The 15,245-nt window shown below is 39.4% G+C and overlaps 2 protein-coding genes across 2 annotated transcripts; both read right to left on the reverse strand.

Annotated features, from left to right (window-relative positions):
• Positions 1 to 1,121, reverse strand: LOC106092187 (transmembrane protein 186). Its single transcript, XM_013258959.2, has 2 exons — positions 899 to 1,121; positions 1 to 842 (listed from the first exon to the last, which is right to left on the reverse strand). The coding sequence occupies exon 2, from the start codon at positions 840 to 842 to the stop codon at positions 186 to 188; it is 657 nt and encodes a 218-aa protein (XP_013114413.1). The 5' UTR covers positions 899 to 1,121; the 3' UTR covers positions 1 to 185.
• Positions 1,122 to 3,701: 2,580 nt separating this feature from the next.
• Positions 3,702 to 10,786, reverse strand: LOC106092186 (aquaporin-11). The gene is made up of 6 exons (XM_013258958.2): positions 10,581 to 10,786; positions 6,328 to 6,535; positions 6,152 to 6,262; positions 5,925 to 6,088; positions 4,271 to 4,409; positions 3,702 to 4,155 (listed from the first exon to the last, which is right to left on the reverse strand). The coding sequence occupies exons 2-6, from the start codon at positions 6,503 to 6,505 to the stop codon at positions 3,947 to 3,949; spliced, it is 801 nt and encodes a 266-aa protein (XP_013114412.2). The 5' UTR covers positions 6,506 to 6,535; positions 10,581 to 10,786; the 3' UTR covers positions 3,702 to 3,946.
• Positions 10,787 to 15,245: the final 4,459 nt, after the last annotated feature.

Consider the following 15,245-nt stretch of genomic DNA (forward strand, 5'->3'; position numbering starts at 1 on the left):
TTTTAATGAGTACAGAGTATTGTTTTTAATGAGATGTGGCAGGATGAACTCTTTTTTATATCCAAAGACCTGAGCCTTGGTTTTACAAATAGTTAATAATGACTCTCTTGGAATTCATTTCTTAGCTAAATAAATACAACAAACAACAGTACAGCCAGCTTTTTCAAACGATTACTTAAAATATCTTAATTGCTACCAAATAATGTAACAAAAACTTCAGGATCTTCAATGTGACCAAATCTTTGCAAAAGTTTATACTTTACCTTGTCGTTGCTGTACAAAGTCAGGGATTGATAGAAGTCTTGTTTCGCGGGTCTGCGTTTTTCATTTTCCGGCACTAAATCTTTCAATTCGATAACTTGATCATGTCGTTTGCCCCAATAGTCGACATAGGCTACTTTCAGTTTATCATTGTCGTCATTAATATAAATGATACCCACTAGATTTCTTATGAAGTAACTACAAATCGAAAGTGTTAACAAAGTGGTTATGCCAACGCTGCTGATGAGTATCGCTGTAGTAGGTGGCAGCTGGGAGGCATTTTCCAAAGCGAAGGCACCGGGTATGACAACAACATTGAGATAAGCATAGGGAACTTTGAGACGGTTAAAAGCGGATGCTAGCGGTATCAAAGGTAGTCTGTAAATGGAACGCCATTCATTGTTTTCTGGGGGACCAACAGTACCCTTTTGTTGTTGTGTATGAGGAGGGCTGTGTGTGCCGGCAGCTCTTGTCATTGTTGGGGAGGCTGTTGAAAAATGCGGCAATTTGACTAGGTCTTTAAACGCACCTATTGGCTTAAATCTCTGGCACAAAGTGCCTAGGGATAATAGTTTCGACATCTAATCAAGAATTAATAGATTTAAGTTATGATTTATGGTTTTTGTAATATATTTACCTTTAGCTTATGGGTTTCTTACTTTTTACACGCACTTTTGCTCTTTGCCTATTGCACAAGTGGACAGCTGTTGTTTGTTTTTATTTTGCTAAGTGGAATGATAGCACGGATAACGGTATGGCAGTGCCATTTGCCGTTAACCTGCAAAGCACCACAAGTGCTTAATTGATTAAGCATTCAAATTAATTTGAATATAATAAAGTAATTTAATTATAAGCTGTAGTTACTAATAGTTTTCCAAAAGAAATAAGGTGTGGACTAAATTTCCCCTGTAAATCATAAACTGTGCCATAGAAATGAAATATTGACCACTTTTCCTATAGAAAAAAAAAAACTTTGATATATCCTATAGCCTAGTACTGACTTTGACTTTTCTCACGAAGAACTGTCAAAATGCACTATAAAAAAATGGTGACGAAAATAATGCGAACACATTACGTAGAAGTGGTATTGAGATCTATGAGCAAAATAGTTGGTGTTGTTGTTGTAGCATTGTGTTAAACATTGAGGCGGCAGCCCTTACCAATGAAGAAATCCATCGGGTCAATCCGGTACGTACAACTGGCTGCCATGGGATTCAAAATAGCAAAATAGTAACGACATGTCGCTGCATCAGGATAAATTTTGCACAATTTTAATTGCAAATGTAATTAAATGCTCACGAAATGGGCCTAATCAACTCTGCTTCCATACTATTGTCTTTATTGTGTGTTGTTGTTTGGCTTTTGTTAGTGTTCTGACAAAGAAAAAGAGTCCGTCGGATTTCGCAATAATTTAATAGGCATTTTCGCTGAGAATGAAGGCAATACTAGGCTTATAGCAGAGAAATGTTGCCATGATTTTCTGTAGAAACGAAGTTTTGACAAAATTTCCCTAGCAAACAATACGAAGTTTACCAAAAAAAAATGAAACTTTTACATGATATCCCAAAGAAATAAATGTTTAACAAAACTTCCTATAAAAATGAAATTTTACCACGACAAAGAAATTTTAACAAAATTTCAAAGAAATTGCAACCAAATTTGCTTGGTTGACATAATTTACCACATCAAAGAAATTTTGACGAATATCCTTTAGCGAAGAAAAGAAAATTTCCCATAGAAAAGAAATTGTAACAAAATTTCCCTTAGCGAAGCAAACAAAATTTTCCATAATACCGAAAAATTTCCCATGAATTTTTGGAAATTTTCCAATAGCAAAGAAATTGTGACAAAATTTCCTATAGCAAAAAATTTTGACAAAATATCACATATGTAGAAATGAATTTATGACAAAATTTCCTGAAGCAAAGAATTTTTGACAAAATTATTCGTAGCAAAGAAATATTGACAGAATTTCCTATAAGAAAGAAATGTTGACAAAATTTCCCATAGCAAAAAAATGGTCATTTGTTAACCGATTTTCTCGAAATTTGGCAGGAAGGATTTTTTTTCGACTTTCGACATTACTGGTGAATTTCATGAAATCGGCCCAGATTTAGATATAGCTGTCATATATGTATATCGCCAGATTTTCACCCCAAGAGCCAATGCAAGCGCATTGTTTGACCAATCTTGCCAAAATTTTGCATAACGCTTTCCTCGACGACTTCCACATTATCTAAGAAGTTTGCTCGAGATCGGTTCAGAATTAGATATAGCTCCCATATATATTTTCGTCGGATTTTGGGTAATTTGTACAAAATTTCAGTCAAATCGGACGAGAATTGCGCCCTCTAGAGGCTCAAGAAGTCAAGACCCAAGATCGGTTTATAGGGCAGCTATATCAGGTTATATACCGATTTGCGACATACTTGGCACAGTTATTAGAAGTCATAACAAAACACCTCATGCTAAATTTCAGCCAAATCGGATGAGAATTGCGCCCTCTAGCGGCTCAAGAAGTCAAGATCTCAAATCGGTTTATATGGCAGCTTTATCAGTTTATGGACCGATTTGCGCCATACTTGGCACAGTTGTTCGAAGTCACAACAAAACATCTCACGCAAAATTTTTCCCAAATCGAATGAGAACTGCGCTCTCTAGAGGCTCAAGAAATCTAGATCCCAGATCGGTTTAAATGACAGCTATATCAGGTTATGTACCGATTTGGCACAGTTGTTGGTAATCATAACAAAACACCTCATGCAAAATTTCAGCCTAATAGGATGAGAATTGTGCCCTCTAGAGGCTCAAGAAATTAAGATCCCAGATCGGTTTATATGGCAGCTATTTTAGCTTAAGAACCGATTTGAACCATACTTAACACAGTTGTTGGAAGTGATACCAAAACACCACGTGCAAAATTTCAGTCAAATCAGACGAAAATTGCGCCCTCTAGAGGCTCAAGAAGTCAAGTCCCAGCTATACCAAAACATGGTCCGATTTAGCCCATTTACAATCCCAACCGATAAAACGTATTTGTGCAAAATTTCAAGCGCCTAGCTTTACTCTTTCGCGTGCTTAGCGTGCTTTCGACAGACAAACGGACGGACATGTTTAGATCGACTTAATGTGTCATGACGATGAAGAATATATATACTTTATGGGGTCTTAGACGCATATTTCGAGGTGTTACAAACAGAATGACGAAATTAGTATACCCCCATCCTATGGTGGAGGGTATAAAAAAACCTAACTCACACATCAGATTTCATGCAAAAATTTAGATTACTATGAATTTCGCTTAAACTAAAGCAGAATGTTAAGATGCACACTTCAACATAGAAACATACAAAACCTTTAAGAGCGACAATTTTGAACATATTAACCCCACACACACACAAAAGTCACAATCAATGACACACAAAAACAAGTAGAAAAGCTTCATATTTAAATGGTTTAAACTTTTAATAGCCTTTTATGTTAAAGTACTTTAATTGACTAATTGTTAATACTAAAAGTAGTAGTATTCAATAGCATTTAAGTAAATAAATAATAATAATAATCTCATTCTTTTAAGTTTCGTATAAATAACAGAAACAAATCGCCACAAAACAATAACAAATACACAAATTATAACAAAATATTCAAAACAAATTTTTTTTTAAATTTTTTTTACTTTAATTTTTCATTCTTTTTTATCCTTTTGCGGTTGTTCGACTCCAAGCAGAACTTTACGTACTGCTCTCATACGGAATAGCGGCACCGATAGAATGGCTCCCACACAGGCACCAATCCAATAGACAATGATATGCTCTAGATTGGTGTGACCGCGGCAGCCCCACTTCAGGGCTGTAGCCAAGACAGGGTTAAAATATCCGCCGGAAAAGTTAAAAGCTGAAAACATGGCATAATTAAAAGCATAAACTGTATTTGAGAAAATTTCAGGTGTCCCAGACATGCCAGTGAATAGACAGGGAATTAGTATGGGAAAGTTAGTACAGTAACGTACCTGCCACCACCAAACTAGTGCCAATGAACGAATCGATAATGCTGCAAAATTTGGGATCTTTTTCGCTTAAAGTTTTCGAGGCCAAGCGGCAGAGTAGAGTTGCCAGGCCCTCAATGGCAGCACCCAAATAAGGATTAACCTGTTGGAAAATAAAACAAGAGCGTGATAAGTTCGACCGGGCCGGATCTTATATACCCTCCACCATGGATCGCATTTGTCGAGTTCTATGCGCAGTACCTCTTTTTAGGCAAACAAAGAATATTGAATAGAACTGTTATGCTATTGCAGCTATATCAAGTTTTAGTCCGATTCGGCCATAAATGAATGCTGAACATTGTAGAAGTAATTGTGTAATATTTCAATTCATTCGGATAAGAGTTGCGCCTTGTAGAGGCTCAAGAAGCAAAATCGGGAGATCGGTTTATATGGGAGCTGTATCAAGCTATTGATCGATTCAGACCGTATCGTTGTACAAAATTTCAGCCAAATCGGATGAGAATTGCGCGCTCTCTTGGCTCAAGAAGTCAAGTTCCAAGATCTGTTTATATGACAGCTATACCAGATTATGAGCCGATTTGAATCATACCTAATGCAGTTGTTGGAATTGATACCAAAACACCACGAGCATAATTTCAGTCAAATCGGACAAGAATTGCGCCCTCTAGAGGCTCAAGAAGTCAATACCCAAGATCGGTTTAAATGGCAGCTATATCAAAACATGGACCGATTTGGCCCATTTACAATCCAAACCAACCTACACTAATAGAAAGTATTTGGGCAAAATTTCAAGCGCCTAGCTTTACTCCTTCGAAAGTTAGCGTGCTTTTGACAGACAGACGGACGGACATGGCTATATAGACTCAGAACGTCAAGACGATCAAGAATTTATATACTTTAAGGATCTCAGACGTATATTTCGAGGTGTTACAAACAGAAGGACGAAATTAGTACACCCCCATCCTATGGCGCCCTCTAGAGGCTCAAGAAGTCAAGACCCAAGATAGGTTTATATGGCAGCTATTTCAAAACATGGACCGATTTGAACCATACTTAACACAGTTGCTGGTAGTGATACCAAAACACCACGTGCAAAATTTCAGTGAAATCGGACGAAAAGAGGCTAGAGGCTCAAGAAGTCAAGACCCAAATCGGTTTATAAGGCAGCTGTATCAAAACATGGACCTATTTGAACCATACTTAGCGCAGTTGTTAGAATTGCGCCCTCTAGAGGCTTAAGAAGTCAAAACCCAAGATCGGTTTAAATGGCAGCTATATCAAAACATTGATCGATTTGGCCCATTTACAATCCCAACCAACCTACACTAATAGAAAGTATTTGTGCAAAATTTCAAGCTCCTAGCTTTACTCCTTCGAAAGTTAGCGTGCTTTCGACAGACAGACGGACGGACAGACGGACGGACGGACAGACGGACGGACGGACAGACGGACGGACGGACAGACGAACGGACATGGCTATATAGACTCAGAGCGTCTAGACGATCAAGACTATATATACTTTATGGGGTCTCAGACGTATATTTCGAGGTGTTACAAACAGAAGGACTAAATTAGTATACCTCCATCCTATGGTGGAGGGTTATAATGAAATGAAATTCATATGCAGGAGAAAGGTTTTCAAAGCTCTTCAACATACCTGCAAATCTGCATTACATTCTTCAAAAGCCCTGCCCTCATGGGTTTCAGCAAACTCGAACCACCAAAATACCTGAACAATACGATAAACACAGCAGCCACCCATAAGTTCAGCCCAGGTACGTAAGGCCACTTCTTTCAAAGAGCTTTTTCCTTCCAGCATATCTTGTGAGTAAATATGTTATATTTTGAGTCAAACATTTCTGTATAAGCATAAAATAATACTACCTTCCATATGTGTGTAAGGACATGCTGAGGCGTCTCCCCACACTTTGCCCCACCACACCGTCAACAGGAACAGAAATACTGCATAGGCAGCTACACCAAAATTATCGGCCACTACAAAATTAAAGGATTTTTAAAAATTGTTTATCCCTCTGCTTATTTTTTACTCGGCAACCTACCAATGATCAACTCAAAGCAACAGGCACACAATTCCGCTGATGCTATGGCCTCATTCATCAAAATCGGCACCATACCCTCTTCATTGAAGAACTTCTTTGCTAAACGCCTGGCGATTTGTGCAGCAATGCAACAGCCAACCATAAAGGCAGTGCTAATACCCAATGCTGTCATGGACATTTTGAATATTTTGTCTAATAGCTAGTAAATCTAAAAAAAATCATAGCAAAAAAAAACATAAAAAGAGAATTAATTCTTTAAGGATTAGGATCTAATAGCTCGTTTAACAGAAAATTTCATAAATTTGTTTTAAGAATTATATAATTTAAGCTGTGTTTTATTTTAGTACTAAAGGGTGATTTTTTCGCTATTATCTTTCTGGCAACACTGGTTTAAATAGCTCACGCACGTTTCAATTTTTGTTTCACTGTCAAATATTTTCAGTTTGGTCTATAATTTAACCCTGAATCGTCCTACAAACGAACAACGAACAACGCAAATTATTGAATTTTATTATGAATATGGCCGCTCTGTTGGGCTGGTGGCATCATTGGAACGTACTTCTTCAAAGAGAATGCGAATCGTAACGTAACTTTGAATGGTGAGCGCTAACGTGAGATGATATCCAACTTTATTTTGCCCAAAATGCAATGGGCTGGACTTCCATGACATGTGGTTTCACCAAGACGGTGCCACATGCCACACAGCACGCGTAGGGTTAGGTTAGGTTGAAAAGAGGGTGCGGATATAAGCCAATAATCGGCTTGTTGTGTGCTCCAAAAACTAAAAAGTAACCTCCAAAAAGAAAATTTTAAGCTAGGAATTCCGTGCTACTTACATATCCTTAATTGTTTCCATACCACTCCCCTATGTTGGTTCATGTCTGGTACTGCGCCCCCACCTAAGTACCGATGTCTTTTGGCTGCGAATGCTGGGCAATGATATAGGAAATGCTCCAACGTCTCATCATCTTCCCCACATACTATCACCTGCCCATGCCACTAGGGTGTATATCCATAGTGGCATGGAACGGATTAATATCTGCACCCTCTTTTCAACCTTACCTATCACTTGTGTAACGATTTTGCATAAGTGAGCTCGTAGTTCTATGTGCCCAGATCTCCGCCTGCAGGACCGTATTATGGTCAGGCAGTCTAAAACAGATCTCAGTCCCTGGGTTCTCAATGTAGAACCCCAGACCCACTCTGTACTCTAGCTTTGATCCATCCGTGTAACATGATCTTCCAGATGGCCATACTACGGTTCCGTCCGTCCAAGACCGTGGGGCTGGCAGTAGTGCCACCTCAATTGTCGTCTCAGGTATTCGATCGGAAACCTTTTCCATTCCTTCCAGGTCTCCTATCGTCGCCCCAATTATACCTCTATGGTGTGAGCTGCTCCCATCCTTAATCCATTCTCCCATCTCCTTAAGTCTCATAGCCGCAGTGGCTGCCTCACACCTAATCTGTATGTCAATGGATCGAATATCTAGAATAGTCTCCAGTGCCCTAGTAAGCGTGGTCCTAATCGCACCGCCTTTGCCAAAAACCTGTTGTATGGTCCTGATGTTGCACTTTTTCTCCATAACAGTCCACCAAACTACTGAGGCGTAAGTATGTATTGGTCTAATCACGCTCTATCCTATCCCCTATACTATCCTCGGATACAGGCCCCTTTATGAGCCCATGGCACGACTACAACATCTGTGAGCCTTCGCAGTGCGCTTCTAAATGTAAAAATTCAAATTTAGTTTCCTATCCAAGATTACTCCTAAGTATTTGACCTAAATTATCTTGCCGAAGTCTTCTTCTGAGTAGTCTTCTGAATTTAGGCCAGTTGGTTTTCAACTTATTACGGAAGCTTATCGGATTCGGCGCTGGTCATGCTATTTCAAACCAATTGTAGCAATGGTCTGAGAAGGAATGCTCCATGGAGGCCCTCCAATCCTGAATCTCATCACATCTAAAACCTCCATCCTAATCCTATTAACAAAGGTAGGGAGTGTTACCAATAGTAAGTGTTAGTATTCAAATCTTCCATAGTTTCAAATTTTAGGAAATCCTGCAGAAAAAAATCCTTTGAGCGTTTTTAAATCCATTCTTTATTTTTAAAGCTATAGCGATTCAAAAATTATTTTGTTAAAAGGTTTTAATCCTCACATTATGGCAGCCCTGCTTTACATGGACCTAAAATCATTCTCTCTTTTAATTTTTACATGTAGTAAAATATAGATAATGGGAAAAATTCACTTTACAGGGCACATCCTCAATTTTTCATTTTTTTTCAACCCTCTTTCCCCTAATTTTTAACCCAGGAACACGAACACGAAACATATCTAAAAATTGGACCCGGGAAGGACCTAGAGGGTCTTGAGAATTTTTAACCCAGGTAACATAGGTAATATGGGTATCAAATGAAAGGTACGAAGGAGTAAATTACGATAGATATGCAAAAAATAAATTAGAAGAAAAAAATTAAAAAAAAAATCAAAATAGAGCCATTGTTTTAAGTGGCGTTTTTTTTCCTGAAATTGCCTCATATACAATATATGTCTATTTTTTGGAACTACCCTCGTATTATACGGCCATCCATTGATAACGCTCGCATTCAAAGTTCTAATTCTTAATAATTCTCTGAACGCTCCATTTCTCTTCTCTGCTTTTAAGCGTTGATTTTAAAAGATACATGAAATTATTGGCAAAGTCAAACTGGCCAATCTTTTTGCTAATAGAATGTTATTTGAGGGTGGATCATACACACGGATTTCGAAGTCTAAAGTAATGTGGAGATAAGGCTTACTTTTGGATTGATAGCGGCTCAATGGCAAACCATTGCCCTCGCCAAAGACGAAACGCGTCCCATAGTGGTTGGTGTGTGTTGCTATCTTTGGCTTTTCTTTTCCATTTGCATCTCCGATCATTGAGCTCGTCTCGAAAGAGAAACAAACAAAAATTGCTAAATTTAATGATCTCGCACTAAAAGGCCAAAAACTTGAAAAATGAAAAATTCGGCAGAGCCCGGCCAGGATTCAAACCTGAGCACACGAAGCAACAGCGAGCCATTGCCGTTATCTTAGCGTTCGATTCCCTAATTTCTTCGTATTCGCATTCCAAAAAATTTGAATTTGTTGCTACCCTTACAAAATACACCTTTGCCACCTCTCGCAAATATTCTTTCAATAGCTGTCAATCGGCACCAATACAGTACAATACATAACGGTTGTACATATGAAGTTCCATGTATTGAGCTTAAATTGAATTGAGCAGCACTTTTTACTGCAAGAGAAGTTTGCCTTGCTCTTTGATGGAATGTTTGCGCGGCAAACATCTAAGTACCGGTGCAAATCTAATAAACAATTGTAGCAGTCCTATTTATATTCAAATTTATTCCACTAATCAAACAGTACGTGTGGGATTGTAAGGTGTAATAACTTATTTTAAGAATTTTTGTTTTGTTGTCACCTTGTTGGTGATTAGATTAGAAGGCTTTCTTGTGTTCAGTGAAAGCAAAAGAAATGTCCAAAAACAAATATAATTGATTTGCCAGTTGATTTTTGGTTTGTCTTGTGGCGATCACAACTGTTTTCTTGCTTGTGCTTTGATAGAATGTACACAGCAGAACACATTACGGTTATAAATAGGAAGTTCCATTTATTGAGCTTAAATTGAATTGAGCAGCACTTTTTACTGTGAGAGATGTTTGCCTTGCTCTTTGATGGAATGTTTGCGCGGGAAATAGCTATGTACCGGTGGAAACCTCAAACAACTGTAGCAAACCTATTGATATTCAAATTTATTCCACACATCAAAGAGTACGTGTGGGATTGTAAGGTGTAATAACTTATTTTAAGAATTTTCGTTTTGTTGTCACCTTGTTGGTGCGCGATTAGAAGGCTTTCTTGTGGTCAGTGAAAGCAAAACAAAAGCCCAAAAACAAATGTAATTCATTTGCCCGCTCTTCTTTTGTTTTGTCTTGTGGTGATCACAACTATTTTCTTTTCCGCTTTCTAAGAGTAGAGCAAATCACAATTCGGCGACAATATTAGAAAAGCGAAAACCAAAACACAAAAATAAAATATACATAATGAAAAATTTTCACAGAACCAAATTGCAGCTAAAAATAGGGATTTTTTTCTATTCAATGCTTGGTCATCATACAGTTGTTGTACGTTGTTATACTTCCGAATTTTCAATATTTTACGCAATTTGTTCATGAACTTCAGTTGATGTTGTAGTTCTTAACACCTTTCTAATACCTTTGATTGATTATCGATAGTTTTAAGTTGAAGGTATATCGAAGTAATTAGCACCAAAGCAATAATTAAATCACTTGGCTACGCTCGAACTGATAGAATTTTTAAGATTTTAATTTTACTGTGGCGGCTATGAAGCGGCCCAGCAGCAGCCTTACGCCCGACACTTTATATTCGTCGAAGGTACGCGCAACGACTGTTCGCCATTTGGCTCTTTCGTATCTTTGAGTACCAGTATTTTGAAAATTTGCCTAAGTTGTTCTGTATCAGCCAGCTAATTGTAATGACCATCTCTCTTACCCAGTCGATTGTCTGGTAGATTAGGAGATTAGATCACATTAAATCTGTGGTGTATTCTCCCACACTCTCTTTTTTTTGTTTTCTACAAAAGCTCTTTAGTTATGATTATCTCATTTACAAACCTTATTTATATACACAGTATTCATATATGTAAACTCTCATTGGTTTTACTGAATGAATACCATTATGCGGCATGATGACGTAGTTTTTGTGTCTGTTTGAAGGCAAAGGTTTGGCGTGTTGGTGCTAAATCATATTAATATCATGCTTTAGATAAAATTACTGTAAATACGAGGGCAGTATTTACGCATAAGTCTTCAATCGTAAACATAATTAAAATAAAGAAATAAAAGTGTGCTAAGTTCGGTCAAGTTATATGTGCATCCTCCACCATGGATCGCATTTGTCAAGTTCTTGCACGGTTTCTCTTTTTATCATGCTTTAGATAAAATTACTGTAAATACGAGGGCAGTATTTACGCAGAAGTCTTCAATCATATGCATGATTAAAATAAAGAAATAAAAGTGTGCTAAGTTCGGTCAAGTTATATATGCATCCTCTACCATGGATCGCATTTGTCAAGTTCTTTGCACGGTTTCTCTTTATAGGCAGAAAGTAAAAAAAAGGATAAGAAGACAAATCGAGAGCAAAGAGCGTAAGATAATATAAGAGAGGGTTTCTGCTTTGTCTTCCCCGTACCGTAAAATAACTCGCGTTAAAGACACAACATTTTTAGTGTATTCCAATTGGATTCACATTGAGGGCTGCAACATTTTCGAGTTATTCTGTTTTGATTCGAGCATTCGTTCGAACATTTTTTCGTATTTTGCTTTGTTTCTTTGCAACCGAAAGTTGCAATAAAGGAAAAACGAAATATCGTAAGCAATTCAAATATGTTGTGTCTTTAAATTTTGTCACTCGTCATCACGTATTGCCCTCTAACGCCAGCTCTTATCTTTCTTACGCTCTTTGATCGAGAGATGGGTTTATATTAGAGATGTGCACGTGAGTCATTTTTCACTCACGCTCACAAGGCAATTATTCACGCACGCTCAAGCAAGACGTTCACGCACGTCTCACAAAAAAATCATTACTCACGAAAAACTTGCGAATCACGGTTGAAAAAATATTTTTCCATGAAGCGAATAATAATTTTTTTTCAAACGTTTTTGCAAAATAGGCAACAAGTAGTACTTTTCTTATAGTGAGGAAAATGGGATACAAAAATTATATTAGCAATTCTTGAAACCATTATGGCTACCATTCCCGGCATCTTTTTTTTTGTTTTATTGGTTAAAATTGTAGTTTTTTTTTTAATTTATTTCCGAAAAAAGAAAACAAATTTAGAAAGCAATAAGTGCAGAATAAAAAAACGTGTTTTGGTTTGGAAACAGAAACATTTGATTGCTGTCAAACTTCGCTCGTGAAACAATTAAAAATTTTAGCGACTTTTCCGAAAGCAGAATAGAATGCCAACCCTAAATTGTGATATTCTTATGAGTCGTAATATCTCGAATTTTGTGATTTTCTCGTGAGTCATGATAAGCATTGTGAGTCGTGATTCACGCTTACGCACGAAGAATATGTATTCACTCACGCACGATCACGTGATTAGATTTGGATCTCACACACGAATCACGTGTGAAACGACTACTCACGTGCACACCTCTAGTTTATATCGGAACTGAATCATGTTATGGACCGATTCGAACAATATCTTGTGTGTATATGGGAAGTAATAGTAGAAATCATTTTGCAAAATGTCAGCCAAATCAGCCTCCCTTTGGTAGGGGCTCAAGAAGTAAAATCGGGAGATCGGTTCATATGGGAGCCCATAGCAACAAAATTTCCTATAGGGAAGAAATTTTGATAGAAAAAAAGAAATTTAGACAAAGCAAATAAGACTTAATAAAACTTTGTAAAGCAAAAAATTTTGACAAAATTTGCTATAGCTAATAAATTATAACAAAATTTTCTATAGTAATAATAATACGACATATGTTTCCTTAGATTTATTTTTCGATGTTTTTATCTCAAATTGGTACCGTATGGGTGGTATGTCTACAGTTATGTTGCAGTGGAAAAAGGGCGCTATAGAATTCCGGATTATGCAAAAACCGCCTTTTTGATATAAAAAGTATTTCAATAACATAGAGTTGGGGCCCATTCCTCGTTCTCTACTTGATGTGGAAATAGCTCCTCTTCCCGTCAACTGGATTGATGTTATGCTCAAGAGCAGAATTATCAATCCATCACCGGCTGATGGTTCGTTGAAGAAGATTGTGACCAGGGGGAAGCCGCAGGGGGGTTATGAATGGGACTGTCATATTCAACGGCGGTCGTTTTCTCTCTACTGTCAGGGATATCCTTCAAGGCGCACTGAAGAAGCGGTTGGGATGGGCAAGAGCCAATGAGCTGGGCATAAACCCCAGGAAGACAGATCTGATGTTGTTCACGAGAAGGATATAGGGCGCATTCAGGGGACCGGTCCTTGATGGAGTAGAGCTGCTCATTTCTCGGGAGGTTAAATATCTTACCTATAGCTGAATGCGCTCTATTCATGACACAACTCGGTAGGCAGGAGTTTCGGATTTAGGCCAAGCACTAGATGCACACTGCTGTGGTTCAGCCGAACCTCACATATGGGTGCCTGGTGTGGCACCAAGTACAGTCAGACGGCGTTGTATGTCGTGGCTGCTGGTCAGGTGAGGTAGAGTTTTGTCGGGATATTCAAGAAGCGTCTCGGACATTTGGGGGTTGCTGTCAGATTTTGCTGGGTTTCGGGCCATCGTGGGGTGGCGGCGAACGAGGCGGCTGACAAGCTGGGTCACGGATGAATTTACACAGATGGTCCCAGGCTGGATGGGGGCAGGGGTTCTTGTAAAACTCCTAGGGATTATCGACTCACATGGACTTCTGGATGGGGACAGTGTTTTTTTGCTATCCTCAGGGCCTTGGATGTAATACTGAGTCAAGGGCGGCGGCCTTGTTATACTATCACGATATATGTGAACACTCGAGCGGCGCTGAAGGCATGGGCTGCGGGTCATGTGAGGTCGAGGCTTGTCGATAGGAGCACTTGGACATCGAGGTGTGGCGGGGAACGTGGCAGCTGACGGGCCTATCAGGTCTGGTTCGCGGATGAATTCTGCACAGATGGGCCAAGGCTGGATCGGGGCAGGGGTTTTTGTTGAATTCCTAGGTATTATGCACTCAGTTTCTTTTTGCTATCCTCAGGACCTTGGATGTGATCCTGAGTCAGGAGCGGCGGCCCTGGCATACTATCTCGATATATGTGTACACTCGAGCGGCGCTGGCTGCGGGTCATGTGAAGTCGAGGCTTGTCGGGAGATGCAAGGAGCGTCTCATACATTTGGAGGCTGCGGTCAGATTTGCTGAGTTTCGGGCCATCGTGGGGTGTCGGGTAAATAAACGGCTGACAGGCTGGCCAGGTCTGGTTCGCGGGTGCATTCTGCACAAATGGGCCCAGGCTGGATGGGGGTAGGGGTTTTGTTGAACTCCTATGGATTATGGACTCACATGGACTTCTGGATAGAGCAGAGTCTTTTTGCTATCCTCAGGAACTTGATGTGATTCTGAGTCAAGAGCGGCGGCCTGTTATACTATCACTATATATGTGGACTCTCGAGCAGCGCTGGCTGCGGGTCATGTGAGGTCGAGGCTTATCGGGAGATGCAAGGAACGTCTCGCATTTTCTTGAGTTTCGGGCCTCGGGGAAAGAGGCTAGGTCTGGGTCGTGGATGGATTCGGCGAGTGCTACGGTGCTGGCTGTTTGAAATGGTGAAAGCCTACTACGGCGAATGCGCCGACTTGGAATGGGCAGGCGCTGCGGGCTGCAGGATGGCAAAGGCCCTGTGGCCTAGGTTGCGACCTGCTTCTGCGATATCAAGTCGCTTACATCGCTATGATCTCTGGACGAGGAGGATTTCTGCTGGGGCTGTGGAGATGAGAAGTTGGAGATAGTAAAGCATCTGTTGTGACAATGCCCCGCAATCGCGGGGAGATGGCGTAGGATAATTAGGGAAACTTTTTTTTTTTTTCTTTTTCTAAGCTCTCTTCTAGTCGTTCGACCTCCTAGTCATTCTGGACTTTTGTATGAACTTGCAGAGGCAGACAGTGCGGATCTCTCTCATCCCTCTCTCTTCCCTCTCTCACTACCTTACCTCTCTCTCTCTGTCTCTTACCTCGCTCACCTCTCTCTCTATTTGTGTTTTTCATTCTTACTTTTCATTTCTCTCTAAGACACACAATGCGGCAAAGTGGTCCAAGTGAAGCGGTTGGCAACTCCAGTTGCCAGGCTCCAGTCCTTCAACCAAAACTAACCTACATACATTACCATTCATTTGT

This window comes from Stomoxys calcitrans, chromosome 5 (assembly GCF_963082655.1).
Source record: "Stomoxys calcitrans chromosome 5, idStoCalc2.1, whole genome shotgun sequence".
Lineage (NCBI taxonomy): Eukaryota > Metazoa > Arthropoda > Insecta > Diptera > Muscidae > Stomoxys > Stomoxys calcitrans.

Excerpts from the sequence above, each read along its gene's own strand:
- LOC106092187 (XM_013258959.2), bottom strand. The coding sequence starts at position 842 with ATGTCGAAACTATTATCCCTAGGCACTTTGTGCCAGAGATTTAAGCCA.
- LOC106092186 (XM_013258958.2), bottom strand. The coding sequence starts at position 6,505 with ATGTCCATGACAGCATTGGGTATTAGCACTGCCTTTATGGTTGGCTGT. Across the intron at positions 6,263-6,327 it reads TTGCTTTGAGTTGATCATTG|TGGCCGATAATTTTGGTGTA; the intron begins GTAGGTTGCCGA and ends TTAATTTTGTAG. Across the intron at positions 4,156-4,270 it reads CACTAGTTTGGTGGTGGCAG|CTTTTAACTTTTCCGGCGGA; the intron begins GTACGTTACTGT and ends CCATGTTTTCAG.